We start from the raw sequence: 22,627 nt of genomic DNA on the forward strand, positions 1-22,627 counted from the left end.
CTGGGACTTCAAAAATGGTTGAGAGAAAAAAAGAAACAAGACCAAAAAAGAAGCCTCAAGCTTCTTTTGAAAATATAATGTGAGAATTAATAGGACAGCCCAGAAAATGATCCAACACCTTAGGGAAAAAATAGTTCTGTCAAGTATCACTAAAAGTTTGAAAAAAAAAAAAATGCTCCAAATCACCGTTAGTAAAAGAAATACAAATCAAAACCACACTGATGGTTTGATCTCAGATTTTGCAAATTATCAAGATGACAAAAGATGAGAATAGTCAACATTTGAGGGACTGATAGGGGCAGCGCCTATCTAGCCCACTATTAGTAATGCTGTGAATTAGTACAACCATTGTGGGGAGCAGTTTAGAATTATGCAACTAAATTGGCTAAAATGTCCATGCCAGTTGACTCAGAGACTCCACAGCTAAGCACATGCCCAAAAATGCCACTGACCAAAAAAAAAAAAAAAAAAAAAAAAAAAAAAAAAAAAAAAAAAAAAAGGCTCTAAGTACACCAAAATATTTATAGCAGCATTTTTTGTGATAGCAAAGAAGTAGAAACAAATCTCCATCAACTGAGGAACAGTTACACAAAATGAGGTACATGAATGTAACGGACTATGACAAACATGATGAATATAGAGAAGCATGGAAAGACTTATTTCGAACTGATGCAAACTGAAGTAAGCAGAATCAGGAAAATAAGATGCATAATGACTACAACAATGCAGAACAATTGAAACTAAATGGGGCAAAGTAAATGAATAAGAATGCCCCTAAAGAAGGAAAAAAGATAAGGTCCTTCCCTCTTTAGAACAATGCATATATTTTCAACATATTAAACTTTTATTTTTCTCTTCTTCCACTTTAAAAAAATTATGATATAAGGAATGACATTCTCAGACAGAAGAGAAGAATAGCTATAGGGAAAATATAGGTAATGTAAGAAAAGATATCAATAAAAAATCTATTTAAAAAAGAAAGAAAGAAAAACACCAAGTTTCATAATATCCTCTAAATCAGGAGCAGTCCAAAACTGAGTTAGCGCTAACAAGGTGAATCAGGAAGTCACCCAGGGAGTAGATTATTTATTTTTAAAGATATCTGTGGGGATTAAAAGTAAATATGTGTAACTCTCTAGATGCATGTTAAGTGGCAAAGCAAATCTTTAGGCTTGATGGCTCTTCAAATTTCATAACAAAAGTCCCAAAAACAATCGTCTACAAAATTTACCAGCCTCTCCCATAGTTGTTGGTGTCATAGCAACACTGCTTCCAATGGCAATAAGCAAGCAAAATAATGTTATTATAGCATACTATCTTGTTTTCCATTTCTACTTAATTACTTTCTAGAACAAGGACCAAAGAAATTATAAAATAAGGGAATAGATTAGAATGGTATATACTTCTCAGGAGCTGAAACTATCTGATCACTTTCAATCTTTTATTTGGATTTTCTTAAGGTAAACCATGTCTCTTTTTCACACATGGACTTCATGTGATCTAACGTTTCTTCTAAAGAAGGAAAAGTATAATATTCACATGACTGTCAATCTGCCTAACAATACTGTAAGAAGAAAGTGTCCTTCAGATGTACCATTGGAAAATCCAAGACACAGAGACTTGAATTCAGGTTATCTATCAAGTCAATGGCAAAACTGATGTGTGTGTGTGTGAGAAATAGGCTACAGGGAGTACTAATTGGGCTGGACAGTCACCTGAACAAATTTATGGCATAGGACTTTCCTTCCTAGGTGTCAAGATTCTAAAGCAATATATATTTCTTATACCATATTTACCATGTATCATTCATAAACAAACCATACATTTTATTAAATCTGTTCTAAGTTTAATGGGGAGAGACTACAGCTTAAGAGAGATTTTATAGTATGTAGAATCCTTTCTTGAGCCTCAAAATTTGGATCAGCTTCTTAAAGGATGCCCGATTTCAAGGAAAGTACACTTTTGAATGCATGCCTGTAGACTAGAGATTTCAGAAAAATGGAGTAGTTACAGTAGATTTGCTTAGGTGACATTCATTTTTAAGGACTCTAATGTTAAAAATCTAGAAGTTAATGAACTTGTCAAAGTTCGCCCAGTTAAAGGAAACCTCAATTTGCCATTTTTCAATCTAGGTATCTGGCTGGTCTATGTGCTTTGTCTCCCTCATCAGAAGGCACAGACTCATGGAGAGAGCTTTATTTTTGTGTCTGTATCTCCGGAACTTAGCATGCACTTGACTCACACCAAACACTTAGTTTTCATTCATATCCTTGGGAACTCAGTCCCAATTAGACATGTTAGTCATTCAGGTCAATTTGGAGATGTCAGGCTCAAATCTTTGCACTGGTCAATCCCAAATGGGTTACTGCAATATTTATGGGCTACATCTCATGACAATTGGGAATGATGCTATTCCACCCACGATTTCAAAGAAAGCTTGAGCTACAAGCAGTTAAAAAAAGAAAAGAACAACAACAAAATGGCTAGGTCTAGCTCTCCCTGACTCTTTCTCAAGAGCTCAACAATGTGTCTTTCTGAATCTCTACTAAAAAGTATTATTTTGCCTTCAGAAAAAGATGGTTGTGATGTATTCATTAGGAGCCTTTGGTAAGAAGTGTAAACTAAAATCATAGGGACGAATGCACCCCAGAAAAGACTAGATTTAGGAGGAAAAATTCAAACAACACGGGTGCTTAGCACGGAGCCTCAAAAACGCTTTAAAACTGTTTGCTGATTGGCTGCTGTTGCGGCATCTGGGGATCCTCCACCACCCCTCCGACCCCAAGCTAGTCTCTCTTCGGTATGCACGTACTACTAAGTATAGAGTCAGGCTGCAAGCGCCTCAATGTCAGGGGCAGGTGATGCACCCTCGTCTCCGTATCAGTGGCCCAGTGGGGGACACAGAGTAAGAGCTTAGTAAATGCCTGACTGATGGACGTCTGCACCGCTTACTTCCTCCGTCTGCTGACCCATCAGACTCCACATTCTCAAGGAAAGGACGTCCAAACGACGCCAGAGGCAGAGAACTTATCCCTCTTCGCTTCTCCCAGCCGTGGCCAAGCCAAAGTTCCCTCCATCACCCACGGACTTCCCCGCCCCCCACACAATGCGTTTCGGACCCCAAGCGCTTGGCGAACCCCACCCCACGGAGGGGGGGGGGGTGGTCACATCCCCCAAATACAACCTCAGCCGTGCACACGCTCAGACATGCGCGTGCACAAACATATAAACACACACACACTCCCGTCCCGCTCCTCTCACCCCAGGCCGCCAGACAGTCGATCTGCAGCGGCAGCTTCTCCAGGATCGGCACAGGCTCGAAAGCGTCATGCATGGCGGCTGAAACAGCCGCGTCGCAGCGGCCCAGTGGAAAGCAGCGAAAGAGGGGTCTGCGGCAGGGGGAACTAACCCCCAGCCTTGGCGGCCTGGATAGAGGTGGAGGCGGCGACCACAGCTACAAACTTCCTGCTCCGATGGAGATATCACGCCCCTTCCGCTTTTGAGGCCCCACCCCTTCCGCCAGACTGTCCGCCTCCTAAACTTGGAATCACAGTCACCTCCCACTTGCTCCGACGCAACCCTGTAATCGGGAGCTTCTTGACCCATTGAGTCATAAACTCGTCAATCTGGTAAAGCCCATAAACCCCCTTCTGAGAAGAGTAGCTTTTTAAAGAAAATTGAAGGAAATAATCATAAAGTAACAGTTTACAATTCAAATAAGTGTAATGTTCCATCATTTCCCATGGGAGCACGTGGATTCGTTGAAGTCGAAACGTGGACCTCTACTTGGTGGGAAATTCTCCGGGGGATTGGGGAGAAGAAAGGCACAGAGCGAAATCACCGCAAGCTTGGGGTAGGGGTGCTGCGGCAAAAAGACCCCATCTGGAAAAAGGCAAATGATGCTGGCCTTCTCTGTCCTCAGAATCCCTGTAATCTTAAATGAAAACTGGCCCCGAGGCTGCAGGGAGACTCATCCACCTCCAATTGGGTCTCAATTACTGGACCTTCTTGGAAATCAAAGGAGACACCTCGCTCTCCCTTCTCGGGTCCTCACTCAAGCTGCAGATTCCAACTCTACCTTCTCTATTGAGTTTCAATAATTCGTTTCCTTTTTTAAAAAATAGAAAAAATTTTCTGCCAAATTTTTTTGTGTCCATCAGCAATTTCTACTTAAGGGCTTTCCTCTTTGGACTTTGGGGGATGTACATGTAACTTCTATTTCTATCTGTAGTATCACATGCTAACTTAATGACTCCCAAATTCCATTCTCTTTAATGAAGTTTCTATGAACGTCTTAGTCCTAAAAATAATCTGAATGTGGTCAATATTCACCCAGAAGAAAATCAAATTTAAAAATATTAAGTTTTTAAAAGTTTAGAGTGGAGGAAGAATTCTAGACTAGAAACATGTATTTTTAATTCAATTCAGCAAGTATTTATTTAAGCGCCTATGTGCCAGGCAATATGCACATGTAACCAAGGTTTTATACATCTTTAGTTAATTATTAACTGATCAGAGCATGTCAATGTCTGGAAAGGGATAAAGATCTGCAGCTATAGTGACCCACTGGTAGATAGACATGTTTTAGTGTTACACCGTAGTCTCTACCCTGTGACGTAATCCATTTAGCCACTGCTCTAGGAATTGAACCATGTCTCACCCCCACATACTCTAAAAGTCTGATAGTAGTTCCTGATCATAATGTTCATGCAAATGACATGCTGTCATCAAATTCCAATAATCTAGAAAAATTGTCAGCAACTGGGGAAGAAAATCACCAGCCCCTGAGGCATGGACTTGACCATATAAACTTCATTGCCAGTCCTGAACAATTTGAAACCCAAACTTGGAACATCATAGATGGTGCTTCTCAATTCTATGGCATAAATATGGAAGCATCACAATTACAGTTACCAGCCTTTTGATGGCAAATATTTAGGCGGCTAACATGTGAAAGTAACCAGCTTTTCATGTCCTTGTTATTTGAAAAGATCTATTTGTGAAACTTCTGGTAACTGGAAGAGCAAGTACAACCCAAAAAGGATGGTAGACATTTTTTTTTTAAGAAATAGATACTATTACCAACAAAGTTTTCCAGCCTACAAAGCAATAAAAAAATGTGGAAATGAACATTTTCCCCCATAACAGAGGGTATAAGAACTTTAGAAACAGAAAGTTCATTAAAAAAAAAAAACAGAAAATTTGAAAAGAAAAATCAGAAATGTTTTGACTTTAAGATTTTTAATATTAAAAAGTGGCATGAACTTTTTGTATTTAGAACAGAAATCCATAACTTGGGAAGGCAAAAGTTGAGAAAACTGTTAGAACAGAAATGGAGTCCTTAAAATGATTTCTAATTCAGCAACTCCCCTTGTGACGCCTCTAAACATTCTTAACCAACACCAGTAAGTTTATCTTAATGTATCCTACACCCCATACAGGGATATTCAACTAAGCTGGAAGGACCTGCTTCCTTTGTAATCAGTTGTCCTCTTCTGAAACATTGCAGTACCCTCCAGCAGGAAGTTTACTCATATGCTCTCAAGTGGAAGAAGTGCCTCTACACCTGCTGCAGTACCAAGGGAACACCTATTATCCCTGTAATGCCAGGGCAGACAAAGCATTGCATAGGAGATAGCAATGCAGCACTTAGAGGCTTTCAGAGCAGTAGTTAAAAGTTCTCAGATGTGCACCACATTGCCAGCAATGGGATGTGTCACAACAGCAGACATCAAAAGAGTTTAAGCTAATATTTTCTCTCTAAATTACATCTGAAATAGAAAAAATCTTTAATATACACCATTTTGTAAACAAAATTGCACTTGATTTTGCTTTTAAAAAATGATCTGAATCCCACTGTTAACATTTTCAAATCTTTCTGGTTTTTGGTACTTTTAATCACTGATAGCATTGGGGACTCCCTTACTCAAAGGGGCCCTTTTGTCTCCCAACTAGCTCTGCAAGGTGTGATGTTTGCTCCCCAGGAAACTGAAGGATAATTAATAACTTTCCCCATCACTTCTCCAAAAAAAAATATAAATAAATAAAATCATAGGCAGTTGCTTCTGGGCATTACAAATTATGGACATTGTCCCTTTGTTTAAAATTTTAGTCTAATTAAATAGCTGCAACAATACTTGTGGTTTGCTTAAACATCCAAGTTGGAATCTGGAGTAGAAGAGGGGGAATTATAAATCAGAACCTTTTATAAGGATTTTGTTATTCTATGACCTGTTTCCCAATGGGACACTTGCCTGGTTGTAATGCCTCTCTGTCTCCCTCTCTTTCTCATACACACCCATACACCCACACACACACACACACACACACACACAGATCAGGAGTGTGCTGATTTTTTCAGTCAACGAACAGCAGCAGAAGTCTGACACAAAGGCTGATCTCTTCCCTGATGCTAACAAGCTCTGCCCTGAAAACCATCCATTCTTCATTCCATTTTGGATCTTTCAAAGTGTGTGATCATTCTTTCCTAGAAGAAAAAAAAAAGGCTCATATTAGAGGCACCACAATTTCTTGTTCAAAATTTTTCTTCTTTAGATTAGGCATGTTGATATTTTATTATATATAAATATATATTTATTATATATGTATAAATATATATAGATTATGTCATATATAAAAATAACATATTTTATATATATATATATATATATATATATTATGTTTTATTATATATTCTAAAATATATATCCACCATAAGGATCTATTCACATCCATTCAATATTTAAGGGGGAGAGCATGCAATTTTAACTATATTTTCCATTGATAATTTTAATACTTGAATGAAATTGTACTTGCATAATGAATAGATATGGTTACCAAGTATTGTAAAGTTATTCCAGACAAAAAGCACAAAGACGAGAAAGGCTGGCAAAGCCAAGGCTACTATATATATATAAGCTTATCTGCATCTAGAGCAAAGGTTATGTACTAGGCGCTATTCTTTGGGGACCGTGCAGTTGTGGAAGGTGTATAGGTATTGCTAAAGAAACAATTTCTGTGTGCAATATCAGCATGGGAGGTTGCCAGGAGAACTAGAAACTTGGGAAGACTAAATTCTATAGGCCAGAAGAAGGCCTAGGATTCATATCTGTAATTTGTTCTCAGTTTATACCAATGACAAAACTAGGGAAAAGAGCAAGCAAGGAACTTGCCTATTATCATACTTATTAAAAAGACAAAAAAAAATTTGCACATGATCTAGTTCATGTGCAAATTGATTTTCAATATCCTAGAAATCAAAAAGGACCTAGTTTCTAGAATATCCAATTCCAGCCTGCAAAAATTAACATAAAGAAAAGTATAATCACTCTTAATCCACCTGTAGACAATAATTGCATGAATAACCACAGACAATTCAAAATCCCATTAGCTTTTGGTGTACTATATTATTTTTGTGGCTATTTAATTTTCCCTATTAAATACAGTTTAATATTAAAATTACTTCTGTATTTCCTGGTCACATCAGGTGAAAGTCATCTCAGGAGAACATTAATAAATAGGAAAGTTGGTCACATATAATTTACACAAAAATCTAGATTGTTTGTCTAATTTATCAATATTTGGGCAGCAAGGAGGGCAGAGGAAACAAAACCTTCCCTAAACACTTGAAAGATATTGTTTCAGTGTGTCTTACCTTAATAATAGTTATCAAGGACATTAGGTAAATAAAGTCAAAACAGTATCCTTAATGACTCTTGCATGTAATAAGATCAGAGAATTTACTTTAAAAAGTTTGTTTACTGACCTCATCAGAATCTAGAAGGGCTGGAAGTGCTCTGTAGAGAAAAAGAGACACCAACAGTTAGAGAACATAATGCTCTAAAAAAGTGGAATTATGAATGCAAATTAAGATTTTGCTACAACTACCTAGGGCTTTTGTGTACAAAAAAATCCAGGGGGCCTTTCAAAACAAGAAATATGTCATAAGAAACAGAATGGAAGAATCCTGAAAAAAGCAGAACTAAGATTTTACATACTCATTAATAATCTGTTACACTTAGGACCCTGATTTAAAAAACAAAAAAAAAAGAACTTCAAAAATAAATCATCTCCATTATTTCATTTTAGGCAAGATTATTTTTAACTCAACAGAAATGTTTCCTTAAGAAGAAAATTAAGGAAAAATATTAAGTGAACTTCATTTGTTTTCTTTTGTTTATCTGAAATGTTTCTTGCTAAATTTAACTCATTTTCTAACATTTTGGTCCTGTATACTTATTGTGTATCTAATTTATATTTTAATATATTTAACATCTACTGGTCATCCTGCCATCTAGGGGAGGGGGTGGGGGGGTAAGAGGTGAAAAATTGGAACAAGAGGTTTGGCAATTGTTAATGCTGTAAAGTTACCCATGCATATATCCTGTAAATAAAAGGCTATTAAATAAAAAAAATAAAATAAAATAAAAATAAATAAAAAAATTTAACTCATTTTCTCCTTTTGTGAGCAAAAAATAAAAATAATTGATTATCATTTTTATTAGAAACTTGGAATCTAAATACTTATCAACCCTATGTTTCTTAATTTCAAATTCTTTATTTTCCTTATATCATTTCTAATTCTTTAATCAATCCCTCTTGAACATTTTGTAATTTTAACCAGTTCGTCAACTAAAACAAAATCATTCTGGCTATTAAAAGCAATTTTTTGAAGTCACAATTCATATATACTCACACATCTGTCACAGAAGAAGGTACATTTTCTTCTACCCATTTCAAATCATCTTCTTGCTGAAGGTCAAAATTTAGCAGATATCACCAGAATGAAAATTGGATAACACAAGAGTTAGACTAGGTAATTTTAAAAAAATTTACCTGGTAAGTACAAAAATACAATCAAAAAGTAGTGCAAATCCAAAAAAGCTCAATGCTATTTTTCAATTACGAAAAATAGCTTCCTCAAAATGCCATGACTAACAAAAAAATTATACTTTCTTAAATATCTTAAAATTAAAATATATATATTTTTGAGCACTGAAGTTACATTAATTTCATAGAAGGGAGTTGCTAAGTGATGAACAAGTTCAATGATTTTATTCCAAGCTAAATTAAATTCTTGATTTGATGCAATCTTGTACTCTATTCTAATCACTGTTTTAAGTTGGTCACATTATAAAAACAAAAAGTAGTAACACAAACTAAAAATATTTTGCAATAGTTTTACTTTGAAAGATTTTTCCTTCTAACATATGGTTATGTCATGAGTAAACATTATACATTATAATGAATAAGGTACCCTTATGTGAAATAGAAATATATTTTCCAAGCTGATTAGCTCTTATTAAGAAAATCTTAGTAACTGATACAAAGCAGATCATCTTGGGTTATCAAAGAGGTATTTCTTCAGCTAAAGTGCCTATTATTACACCCAAAATGGTGATTTCCTGATGAAAACTCTCATACAAAACTGTTAGACTGGCCTGAAACACTTTTAGCATATAATATAACATGCATGGATTTTTATAAAAGTTAGCTGCAATGGCACAATGGATAGAGCACCGTCCCTGAAGTCAAAAAGACCAGAGTTCAAATCAGACACTTAACAGTCACTAGCTGTATGATCCTGGGCAAGTTACTTAATCCCAACTGCCTGACCAAAAAAAAAAAAAAAAATTAGCTCCCTACAAAGTATTTAAAGTCTTAAAATGAGAAAATTAAAAGTAAATATTTGCTATATTTTAAGTTCCCTCCCCCCCCTCATAATTCAGACTACTTTAAATTTGATTAAAATAAGCTTTAATCAAAAACTGGTCATAAATTCCATTTTTGTCTACAGTTTCAACACTGTGTTCCATGGAATACTTTAACAAAACAAACTATATGGTGAAATTAGATTTTATTTACAATTTAGGGAATAAACCAAAATTTTAAGGACTTTAAAAGTCATAAGAGTCAGGCTATAGAGTATTTCCCAAGGTATGGGAGATAAGAGGCCTGAGAGATAGAGTTCATACTTACAGGTTTGTTCACTTTACTATTTCCATTTGGTTCTTGTTTTGTGCTTCTCATTTTCATTCCTTCTGCAAATGAGGGTATAAAAATTGAATTAAATAGAGTGTGATTAGCTCTACAGATAGATACAGAGCAGCAAAGAATATAGAAACAAATCCAGAAATACAGTTATGTACTACTACGCCATGGATAAGAAAAACACTAGAAATGAAGGAAGAGAAAGATCTAGTTTCCTTACATGAAATCAAGTTGAACTTAAGGGTAAAATGTGCCTATACTCAAAATCTAAAAATCTTTGTCATTTTAAAAAAGAAATGCACAATCAAGGTGAATTTTATATCTACCGAAGCTTTCTTTCAGCATGGGCTCTTTCTGTTCATCATCTTCCTCTTCTTCAGACAATGGTGAAAAGGCAAACCTATTGGCAAAAATGTGGAAGAAAAAGAAGGTAATATAAAGATTCTAATATTTGAATTATATGACATAAAAAGGGCCAGTTTTACAAGACTTTTACTACTGCATTTTTGTTCATACATAAATAATAATGAACTATTGTAGTGGGAGAGCAGGTTCAATAGGTTAAGAACTACCAAGAGACCTGACTCATTTCTCTGAGGAAAACACTTTATTATCACAGAAGCAACCAAGTAGCATCAGAGAATCCTCTAAGCTGAGGAACTTGCCTGGTATTTATAAGACAAGGGTTGTCTTCTCCCAAGGAAAGCAACCTTTCAATCACTGGTTGGAACTAATAAGCTTCTGCTAAGGGTCCAGACCTTGAAACACTCAGCAAGACTCATACTTCCTACACCTGGCTAAGTGAGAAACAGCTTATTTCTGCAATCAGCTACCCATGCAAAACAAACAAAGGCCCTGCTAGAGCTCACTCCAATATCACAGAATTTTAGAGCTAAATGGGATTCATCAGCATCTAATCCAATCTAGAAAGGAATCCTCACTGTAATAATCCCCACAAAGTGCATATCCAGCCTCTGCTTAAAGAATGCCAATAAGGGAGAGTCCACCACTATCCCAAGGCAGACTCCTCCATTTTTGGACATCTCTAATAAGAAACTCCTCTCCCAAAAAAAGTACTCAATTACCTCTGTTAATAAAGGCCAAGATAACTTAAGACAAATTCTTAGACAATTGAAAATTTCATTAAGTCAACCCAGAGATTCAAGCTTTTCTCCTCCTAAGTCTTTTATCAATTAGAAAAATTGGCTGGTTTTAGTTACACCACTGTCTTATGCTCTGTCTCCATCAACAGTACTTAGCAACAGTAAAATGCCCAAATTCAAAGCCAATGGGAGAGAAAAAGAAAGAAAAAAAGAGTGGATAATTCTCTCTCTCTCTCTCTTTTTTTTTTAATTATAGTAACTTTTTATTGACAGAATCCATGCCAGAGTAATTGTTTTTACATTATCCCTTGCACTCACTTCTGTTCCGATTTTTCCCTCCCACCCTCCACCCCCTCCCCTAGATGGCAAGCAGTCCTATATATGTTGAATATGTCCTAGTATATCTTAGATACAATGTATGTGTGCAGATCCAAACAGTTTTCTTGTTGCACAGGAAGAATTGGATTCAGAAGGTAAAAATAACCCGGGAAGAAAAACAAAAATGCAAACAGTTTACATTCATTTCCCAGTGTTTTTTTTCTTTGGGTGTAGCTGCTTTCCATTGATCAATTAAAACTGAATTAGGTCTCTTTGTCAAAGAAATCCAGAGTGGATAATTCTCAAAGCTATCTGATAGTTATTCCTTAAATAATTGAGAACTATAGTTTCCTAAAGCCAACTACCATCTAGAAATTAACTTCCTAAAACAGTCAAACAAGTTTTCAATAAGAATAGGAATCCTCAATAAAACTCTTGATTTTGTTCTGCAAGCTGGATACCAGATGGGATGTTTAGTATTCTCCCATATCTCTCTCTTCATTTACACATAACAATTCCTGGAGGACTCACAAGTCCAAATTGTATCTTTAACAAGAAAGAACCAAAGTTCATATCAATAGATGCTTCTATTTTACCATAATGACAGTATACTAAACAAGATAAAATAAGCTCCAACCTAGGGCAGATAGGTGGCGCAGTGGATAGAGCACCAGCCCTGAAGTCAGGAGGACCTGAGTTCAAATCTGGCCTCAGTCATTTAACATGTCCTAGCTGTGTGACCCTGGGCAAGTCATGTAACCCCAATTGTCTCAGCCAAAAAAAATAAAATAAAAAAATAAGCCCCAACCTTTGGTTGTTTGCAGATGGTCTCCACAGAACCATAATGGCAAATAAGATCATGGAAAATAGTAACCGCCAGATGGCATCATCCACCCACAACTCCTGCCAGTCCTGCCAAAAAAGAAATAGGACTATTAACAACAATGAAGTATCACTATGCAAAGAATGGGCCAACAAAAGTAAATATGGTAAATTATCTTCCTACCCATCTCTTCAAATTACCTAGCAATAGATTCAGAATTAATGCACAAACCTGGCCCATACTAGGAAGGGATGACACATAACCTACATGCAAAAGAACACAATAAACAGGATATAATTGGCAACTCACCGACTGACAGTCCACTAGCCTGAACTTCATGGTCGTCCAGATAATGAATACGATAGATGCTAAAAGAACAAGGATGTCTGGTCAGAGAAGAACCATTTTGGTTGACGATTCAATACGAGAAAATCATTCCTACCATCTCAGACCATCTATTTTTATCCCACCTACAATAGGATTCTATTGTAATTCTCCAACCAATTACTTTAGCCAAGGACAACTGATGGTAAAGGAAAAAAGATCCAAGTAGTCTAGTAAAACTTATCATCATTCCTTCAACTCATAAAATTTTTGAAGAACAGTGCTGTCATTCTTCTGGCAGTTGAAATTATTTTTATATTTACTAATATAGATAATAAAGAAATAATTTGTTGAAAAACAGGACTGAAAATATAACACAATTTGAAAAACTAAATAAAATAATTTGATCCAACAAAAAGGTATAGACAACTACATATAACACACAATACTAAGAGCTAAAGATAGAAAGAAGAATAATGCCAGTCTGCCTTAATTGAATTTACTAAAAGAAGATTAGACAAAGAAAAAAAAATTAATAATCTATTAAGAGATAATTTAAGACCTACACGAGGACAGTGCCTATTTAAACAAAGAAGGGATAGGCATAGAAGAATTTCTACCACTGCTAACCATTTTTTATCTTCATCAATCTTCTCAAATTCTTTTTTTGTTCAGTGTAGGCTTAGAGAAGTTATTTTGTTCAATCTAGATGGGAAAGAGGTTGATATAAAAAAAACCTGAGCTAATAGTTCCAATCATAGGACAGATAGCATTCTTTCTAGTTAAAGGGCTAGGCAAATCAACTTGGTAAAATGGACTTATTCAAAAAGTTATATTTTTATTCACAAGTCCTGTTTTTATATTACCTTCGTTTCTAAATAGATCCCTCCCCTCTTTCCAACCCAGTAAACCATCCTTTGTAAAAAAAAAAAAAAAAAAAAAAAAAAAAGAGGGGGGGGGAATTAATCAAGTCTACCACTACACGGCATTCCACCCTATCCATCATCCCCTATATAATGCAGAGAAAGTAGGTTCATTTTCTCCTTTTTCAAGAGATTTCAATTACATAATGATCAGTCTTCTCAAAAACCTGTCCCACCTAGTTCATCAACCTTTCTAACTTCCATATATCTTCACTTCACCACAATCACATTTCAAATCCCACCAACACCCCAAACTTTCCTCCACAATTTTTAAGGGAACACTTAGTTCCCCTACTTTTAATTTACGAGGCACTGTCCTCGTGTAGGTCTTAAATTCTTCATCTTTATCACAACTTCTAGTCACTCCACCCCTTGCTTTCCTTCAGCATGTCTCCCTTGGTCTTTGATCACTTTCTTCCCCTTGCAGTCTTGACTGAGATGGTTAACTTTTTAAACTATGCAAAGTCCTCTACTCTTATTCTCAACTCTGAGACACCTTTTTAAAATGTCGCTTACTCTCTTACTCGTGCTCCAAGATGCTAAACATCATTGAAGAAGAAAGTCATGTAACAGTGCAGAGTGAGGGTCACTACAAATTCCTGAAGAACTAATGAGACCTTGATGCTATACAAAAATTCTCTTAATATTTCCCTGATTCTATTGTGCTCCCTACAGCTGCTAATGCAAACCTTCTCTATCTCAAGTCCACAGCAATATTTCAATATCATTAAATTCCAGATGCAGCTTAAAACAGTAACAGCCACTTCCTTTAAGGTTCAACTCTCAATGCCATCTCCCATTCGGTTTCTCTTGAGTGTTTTCCTACTCCCCAAATGACCTTATCTTTACTCCCTATGTTTCTACAAGCTCCTTGGGCAGAAACCATCTCATTTTGGTCCTTGAACTTCCAGCAGCTAGCACCTTGCACAGAAATTTATTATTTAAATCAAGGCATGAAACTAGTAAAAGCGACATCTAGACAAACACAACTGGCTAGACTGAAGTAAAGAATTATATCATGTATTTAGACTGGATGTCTTAAAAAAACCCAAAACTATGTAACAGTGAAATGCTTCAAATAACCAGCATCTATAGCTTCCTCCATAATCTTACAAAACTAAATATAGTTGACATGACCACTATGAAACTAGGGAAGTACAGCTAAAGAAACAGATAAAAAATTTTTTTTCAGAAACCAAGGATAAATAAAAACCCTTAATGCAGTATCCGAACCCCTGTCAAAATTCTGAGTGATTCTGTATCTTCCACTAAATAATTAACAATTTTTTTAATGAATACTTCACAGAGCCCCTACACTATGCTACACACTATGGAGAATGAAAGTTTCACAAAAGAATTATAAAACAAGCTACTGTCCTGAAAAATTTTAGAACCTAAACATAAAAATATAAAAAATAACCTAAATGGTCCTAACTAAAAGCATCATTACAGTTCTGTGAAGGATGAGATCAAGGAATGAAGAAAAGTTTCAAGTGGCAAATGAGATGAATCCTGAAGATTAGGAAGGAGGATAGGAGCTCCTTACAGGAGCATGGACACAAACTACTTAGAAGATTGGGAGTATGGAATACCTAGAGCATAAAATAAGACAACTGGGCTCATTGATACAGTCTCTGTGTATTCAACAAGAGTGAGAAATAAGGAGGCTGGATGAGACCCTAGAGAACCCTGAAAACCAGGAAAACAAGTTTTGACTTGACTCAGCTGGCAAGAGGAAGCCATGTAAGATACCTATGCAGGAAAAATTACATAGTGGAAATTATTATGGAAAGATCTGTCTGTAAGAAGGACGAGAGTAAAGAGTCTCGCAAAAAAAGAATCTAGCTTGAATGAAAGCTACTACTTAATGCAGATGTACCTCCAGTAAAAACAAGAAGATGGTGATAGTAGAGATAAAGCGAAGAGGTGAATTTAAAGCAGTATTTCAAAGATAACCAAAAAAGGCTTGATGACATGCTGGCCTACAAAGAAGGCAAAAAAGGAGAAGGAATCCAAGATGACTCCAGGGTTTCTGATAAAGAAGACTGAAAGTACAAAAGAATCAACAGACATTGAACTGTTTTGGAGGAGAAATGACAAATTTGGTTTGAAATCCTGAGTTTAAGGTGAAAGTAGGGTAAATAAGAAGAAAATGACTTTTAGGAAGATGGAAATATGAATCTCAAGTACAAGTGAAGAAGTTAGGCCTGGGAGAATATCCTCAACAGGCTAGTGCCTTGTACAGATGTTTGTTAATTCAACTGAAGCATATACCTTCTTTCTTACTGTGGAACATCGTGTGTACTGTCAGATTTGGACAATATATTACTTAATTCAGAAATATTTTTTTCTCTTTTTTCATTCTCTGTTACAAGGGATGATTCAATGAGTAAGGAAGGAAGAAAGGATACATTTGGAAACAAAGATGATATAAAGGTATCAATAAAATTAATTTTTTTAAAAAAAAAGAATTGGAGCTATATATTAAGGTAACTTTGTTCATCACAAAGGGCTGAACTGAAGTCATGAAACTAAATAAGCTCAGTCAGAGAAGAAAATTTCAGAAGGCATCTATAGTTAAGAGGGGAGGAAGAATTTTCCACCTATTAGCCCTACCACGAGATTGATGACAAGTTAGCCATCCTAATTCTTTACATTTCATTTTCACAGAGTTCTATATTAAGAATGCAATTACATTCCTTCATACATTTAAATTAAATCATTTGACTCTAGAAGTTATACATTCTTTATACCTATTGTTCTTTCTTGTTCCTGTAGTCCATGAATTTCCCATCACAGTATAATACAGCAAGAGCCTAAAAATCCCTGGATAGATCTCACTTAGAGGGAAACAAAAAAAAAAAAAACAAACACCACCACCAAAAAACCCACCATGACTTACCTGCAACTGCTAAAATGAGAGTGTTGGTAAAATGGCGATACAGAGAGAGCTTCACAATGTTCCTCCGAAGTTTTAGAAGCTTCATTGTTTGAGTCAGGCTGATGAATATGTATTAGTAGGTCAAGGAAGTCAAAATTGGATGAAATAATCAGAATAGATTTCCATTTCTCAATAATTTTGGCTTGTGGGCCAAAAAATCCCTCACACCCTACCTTATCTCTACCAGCTCTCATTTATCATCACAAAGAAATACCACCAAAATTTGACAGAATTAACAGAGGATATTGTATTCAATGCCATACCAATTAGGAATCAAGAAAGACAAAGAAAAAATGTGAAAAAAGAAGAAACACAAAAAGGAAGAAAAAGAGGTAGAAATCAAAATCGAGAAGAAAATGAGATGAAGAAAAAAAAACATAAGCAGTAAATTCAAAATATTCAATTTAACATTTATTAAGTAAATACTGTATGGTGGGCACTAGGGATTCTCAAGAAGCTTACAGTCTTTTGAAGAATACAACAGGTAAACAAAGAACTAAACATGTGATAAAAACAAAGACAGAAAAGATACTAATCTACCTTTAAGAAGCCTTTCCTATCCCCCTTAATCCTAGGACCTACCTCTGCCATTATCTCTAATTTATTTTGGGCATATATGCTTTGTACAGTTACTGGCATGCTGTCTCTCCCACTAAACTGTGAGCTCCATGAGGATACTGCTATCTTTTTCGTTGCTTTATACCCCTAGTATTTGGTAAAGTACCTGCCAAACATTAGGCACTTATTGTCTATTGAGTTGACCTAACTAATAGCTACAGGGATCAAAAAAGGTCTCCTATTAAAAATTAAAGCAACTCTGAGGTACCACTACACACCTCAGATTGTCTAAGATGACAGGCAAATAAAATGATGAATGTTGGAGGGGATATGGGAAAACTGGGACACTAATGCATTGTTAGTCAAGCTGTGAAATGATTCAACTATTCTGGAGAGCAATTCTGGAACTATGCTCAAAGGCTACAAAACTACATACCCTTGATCCAGCAGTCTCACTATTGTGTTTGCATCCCAAAGAGATCATAAAAAAGGGAAAAGGATCTACATGTGTAAAAATGCCGGTAGCAGCCCTTTTTGTAGAATCAAAAAACTGGAAATTGAATGGATACTCATCATTTGGGGAATAGCTTAATAAATTACAGTATATTAATATAATGGAATATTATTGTTTTTAAAGAAATTATGAGCAGGCTGATTTCAGAAGAGCCTGGAAAGATTTACATGAACTGATGCTAAATGAAGGGAACAGAACCAAAAGAAAGAGCATTGTACACAGTAACAAGATTATGTGATGATAAACTCTAATGGACTTGGTTCTACTCAACAATTTGGTGATTCAAGGTAATACCAATAGACTTAGGATGGAAAATGCCATGTGCATTCAGAAGGAGAACTATGGAGACTGAATATGGATTGAAACATCGTATTTTCACCTTTTGTTTGTCTTTTTTTTCAGTCTGATTTTTCTTGCACAACATGACAAATATGGATATATATATTTAAAAGAACTGCATATATTTAATCTATTTCAGATCACTTGCTGTCTTGGGAAAGGGGAAAGAAAAATTTGGAACGCAAAATCTTACAAAAATGAATATAAAAATCTATCTTTTAATGTGTTTGAGAAAATAAAATAGTTTTAAAAAATAAAAGGGAAAAAGAACTAATAATAATCAATATTAACCCCCCCCCCAGGCCCCCACCTCCCCCCCCACACACACAACACTGGGAATCTGGGATTCTCCAAGGCATTGTCTGGGGTACTTTTAAGCTAAGAATTTTAATAGGCATTTAAAGTATCTCTGGTTATGTGAAAAGGACCAGTCCTTGACCCTGCCACACTTTGAAAACCATTAAGCTAAATACAGATCTGGCCATATGGACCCAATTTACTTCAGTTTACAAGGAAATATCATCCAGTTCATACTTCCTTTTGGACTATACTTTGAAAACTACTGAGCTAGATATATAACTGGACATATGGTACCATCCCTCCTCCTGGAATTCTCTCTACTCCCTTGCTTTTCAACTCCTTTTTATATATTATCTTCCTCCATTAGAATATAAACTCTGTGAGAGCCGGTTTTTTCTTATTTTGGCTTGTACTTTTATGCCCAGCTCTTAGCACAATGCCTGGCACATAGTAAGCATTTAATAAATGCGTGTTGCCTTAACCTCTCTTGCTTAATGTACTTTTATTTCAAAACATGTTTAATGATAGCAATGCACCAAAGTTAACAGCACTTACAAAGCCATTTATTTTCAACTTTACACTACAAGCTAGTCAAGAGAAAGGTATTACACATCTTCACAAAATGTCAGACACAAAGACGACTAACTAAAAATTACATCCAAACTGAATACATATAATAGCCCTGACAAACCAGAAAAACAAACTTACAAAGAACAGACTGGTTATTAACCTCTTGCTAATACTGTGCAAATAAACTATTGTTCACTCTGGAGCACTATCTTAAGTCAGCTTTAAAGGCAAGCAATACATCCTGTTTAGAAATTTTAACCTTCTCTAAACTGACATAAGGTTTTAAAATTGTCAAATCAACCTCCTGCTCCTCAAGACACCCTATATTTAAGTTGGTCCATTTTCACAATTTCCATGTCCTCTCACAAAGTGAATTACCAAATCTAAAGGTAACAACCACTAACTCGAAGCTATTAATTCTTTCTACAACTGTTCAAATATCATGTTGGCTTCACAGTTGAAAATTCACAATCAAAGTGAAACACTCACAAAAATTCTCACTAAAAAAAAAAAAAAAAAAAAGCTAGAAGCTGGTTCACATTCCTGTTTTATAGTCAAGTACCAGTACCCTACCTTCTGACACAATAAGAGATTATAACTGCTTACCTGGACTATCAAAGCCGGAAGACCTAAATAAAACCCTGTCTCCAGTACTAAAAGGTAATCAATTGGTAAAGACGTTGTGGAAAGATAAATGAAAACCCAACTTGAGGTGGGGGCATGGGGGTAGGAGGTGGAAATGGGACTCCATCAATTAAGCCAATAAAGAAGGATATCCACCAGCACAGGGCAGTGTCTAGGAAAGCCAAGGGGATAAAGGCCAAGGAAGCAAGGTCAGTCTGGGCCTGGAGACAAAGAGAAAAAGGTAGTAAGAAAGAGATGACTGGATAGACAAAGGAAAGAAACTGGCACATAATTCTAAATACATATGAGCAAATCACCACCGAATCCTAATGTAGTCAAGACTATTTTTGCACTTATTCTAAATGATAGCAAATAGAACCCACCTCTTATCCCTTCTCATAAACTTTCACTATGCATATTTCTCTATTAACATTTCATGTCAGATGAGAACTCCTCAAAATAAAACAACATTCTGCTAAGTGATAAGGGAGCTATTTCTAACATAGATGTATTATGGAGTAACTCAACCAACAGAAAAAGTCTTAGTACATAATTCCTATAAACCATCACTTCTCTTTCACTGTCATTAAGACTGAAAAAGGAAATAAAAACAGGCTATTGGTACTTCAAATTTCTGCATTTCTAGATGAAATGTTGTTTTGCCCTTCTCATATTAGGAAAAAAGAAATACGTGATCATTTCAAAAAGAACAAGAAATATGCAAGTTTTCCAGAGACACAAATTAAAATTAAGACATTAATTTCATTTGCAAACACAAAATATGCTATGATCTGGTTGATTCTGGTAGCATTAGCCTTTCATGAAAAAGCAGCTTCTTGTGTAGACTAATTGTTTACTCTATATTCAGGACATTACTGAAAGGATATCCATAAAATAATACAGGCATCAATCGCAGAGAGGGCCAGGTTTGCTATCAGAGCCAAAGGACCGTGAAAAGACTAAAGCAAGAGAAGCAGAAAGAAAATGTAAAAGGATAAGGGGTTAAAGATTCTAAAAGTCCATGGAAAACTTGCTGACAGTGAACAGTGAAATACACTTAAGACTTAAAACATATCTCAAAGACACTTTCTTCAGGGCTAACTTTTGTTGAAACCCCCTATAGCCAAAATTCTTGGGGGCAGAGTTGAGTTTGTATGATTCTAAATGCATATGATGGGGCATTTTCTCCTTCCATCCAAATAAATGTCTGACTGAAGAAACAAGTAAGAATGAACTAAGGAAAGCAGTATATGCAGGTCCCATGTCCCCTTCCCATTCAAGAAAGTAAAAGCCTATTCAGTAAAGGTCAGTTTCTGTCTTTCTCTCAAATAAACCGCAGTACTCAAAGGATGAAGAATTCCCCCTTCCCTATTAAATGAGGATAAATATTAAATAATTCAGAGGATATTGTGAAGCTTAATTAGATGCAGTTTAAGAACAGCTTTGAAAAGAAAAAAGACAAGAGAAAAATGCATCATTATCTCATAATGAAAAGCTTCACTGTCAAACAGAACCAGCAGCAACACAGTTTTAGGATCTGTCACAGTGCCACAAGAGTGAAAGAGTCCTGTTGTCATCAAAGAGAAAGAGATAGAGAGTAATTCATTTGACAGGACAGGATGGAACCATTCACTCTTTCACTCAAGTAGTTCATAAGAAGCATGATTCGAAAGGAAGACTGGAAAGAAAGACTGTGAACATTTGAGCCAAGGATTTATGTAGCAAAGTAATCTCCTCTGCCCTTTTTTGCCGTGTTCTTCAACAACCCATTGCACCCACTAAGGACAGAGACAAATTATACCTGTGCTGACCACGAAAACTCAGATTAAGAAGTTACTGACCCCAGTAACTCTGAGGACACCTTCCATGCCAGAAAACAAAAGATAGAGAGCTCCTGCCACCACTACTTTGTGAAGAGTGACTCCAAGGCGAGGCCTAGAGAGGGCAAAAAAAAAAAAAAAAAAAAAAAGATAAAACTGTGCAAGAGTATAATAGTATAATCTGTTTCCCCTGAAACAAAATAAGATTCAGCTAATTGCCAAACTTTGTCCCACCAAGAGAAAAATAAATTCATCCCGCTGTAGAAAAGCAGATTAGACTCAAAGGACTAGAAAATAATGATTTTATATGGACAGCCTCCAAACACTGTACTTTACAAACATCCCTCTGAGGTAACAATCTCAAATCCCAACCAAATACCAAAATTCCTTCTAGGGGTTCTACTTGGAAAAGGAGAGTTTGGGGCCATACATACCTAAGACCTAAAAAGATCTGTTTTTATTGATTTCACACCATTTCAACAGTATAGTAAAAGTGGTGTCCTATACAATGGAGGTAAACTCACTTTGCTAAATAAAAGCTCAATACTGTACTAATACATTATAAATTTCTCTTATGTTCCAAAGATAGGGAATCCTTGCTAGTATCTGGGAATGTGGGGGGAAAAAAAGAAAGTCCCACCTCTCATGGAGTTCACACTGTAATAGGGGAGAGAATTACATATAAAAAAATAACACACAAAATAAATTAAAGGCAATTATTAGGGGACAGAGATTCTACTAATTTTTACAAATACATGATGAAAAATTTGAGAGACCACTTTTTTTAAAGACCATTTACACCTCATGGTAGTTGCAAAATCCTTCCCCATCCCAACTATTCTCCAAGATCTCACACCAGGAATCAGAAATTCCCAGTTCTTATTATTCCTTCACTGTAAAGGGGCTTTGCACTTTTATAAGAAGCTGCTACTCACTTGACTATTCCATAGCCCAAACTGACTATGATGACCAAAGTGCGAGCCAGGGATCGTTTCACAGCTGAAAGCAGTTCTGCAAGAATCAGGGCACCTTGGACTAAAGGGAAAAGAACGCAAGAGAAAAGGAAAATAATGAATGTGTGTAAATGTGGATCCTTAATGAACATTCTCAGAAAAAGTAGCCACTATTCCTAGGAAGAAGAAAATTTCTTTAAAGTCATCTAGGCTGATACCACTTATGGCACTGCAGAGTGAGTTTGACTTCACCTACACAATCAACACTTCTCAAAAAACGTTCACAAAAATTCCAACCTTCCCCCTCCAACTCAGCTCCTATTCACTTTCTTCTTTTGAAATTTTCATTATCACTGTTGACATTTCATCTTGTTGTGGACATAAGGTATATTTCATACCAAGCCCAAAGATTCCATAATCAAGTGATTTTGCATAAATCATTCAGAGTTGATATGAATTTATCCTCATACTATTATCCCCCAGGAAAGTTCCTAAAAACACCACCTATTAATCACTCCCAAAGAATT

The 22,627-nt window shown here is 35.9% G+C and overlaps 2 protein-coding genes across 3 annotated transcripts in view; both read right to left on the reverse strand.

The window, feature by feature from the left end:
* The window catches only part of VPS39 (VPS39 subunit of HOPS complex), a 62,176-nt gene extending 55,838 nt beyond the window's left edge, over positions 1 to 6,338 (reverse strand). The window contains exon 1 of one of the 2 annotated variants that reach the window (XM_031952151.1): positions 3,262 to 6,338. In XM_031952151.1, coding sequence (XP_031808011.1) covers positions 3,262 to 3,334 — 73 coding nt within the window. In that variant the 5' untranslated portion in view covers positions 3,335 to 6,338. The remainder of the gene's footprint in view (positions 1 to 3,261) is intronic. The other variant, XM_003756035.4, reaches the window with a different exon arrangement.
* The window catches only part of TMEM87A (transmembrane protein 87A), a 35,164-nt gene continuing 18,865 nt past the window's right edge, over positions 6,329 to 22,627 (reverse strand). Inside the window, exons 10-20 of the mRNA XM_012546340.3 lie at positions 22,083 to 22,182; positions 21,169 to 21,262; positions 19,480 to 19,548; positions 16,384 to 16,492; positions 12,544 to 12,602; positions 12,220 to 12,323; positions 10,317 to 10,390; positions 9,979 to 10,040; positions 8,696 to 8,751; positions 7,766 to 7,796; positions 6,329 to 6,487 (exon numbers count right to left, since the gene is read on the reverse strand). Of these exons, the coding sequence (XP_012401794.1) occupies positions 6,446 to 6,487; positions 7,766 to 7,796; positions 8,696 to 8,751; positions 9,979 to 10,040; positions 10,317 to 10,390; positions 12,220 to 12,323; positions 12,544 to 12,602; positions 16,384 to 16,492; positions 19,480 to 19,548; positions 21,169 to 21,262; positions 22,083 to 22,182 (800 nt within the window). The 3' untranslated portion in view covers positions 6,329 to 6,445. The remainder of the gene's footprint in view (positions 6,488 to 7,765; positions 7,797 to 8,695; positions 8,752 to 9,978; positions 10,041 to 10,316; positions 10,391 to 12,219; positions 12,324 to 12,543; positions 12,603 to 16,383; positions 16,493 to 19,479; positions 19,549 to 21,168; positions 21,263 to 22,082; positions 22,183 to 22,627) is intronic.

The sequence above is a fragment of the Sarcophilus harrisii genome, chromosome 2, assembly GCF_902635505.1.
Source record: "Sarcophilus harrisii chromosome 2, mSarHar1.11, whole genome shotgun sequence".
Lineage (NCBI taxonomy): Eukaryota > Metazoa > Chordata > Mammalia > Dasyuromorphia > Dasyuridae > Sarcophilus > Sarcophilus harrisii.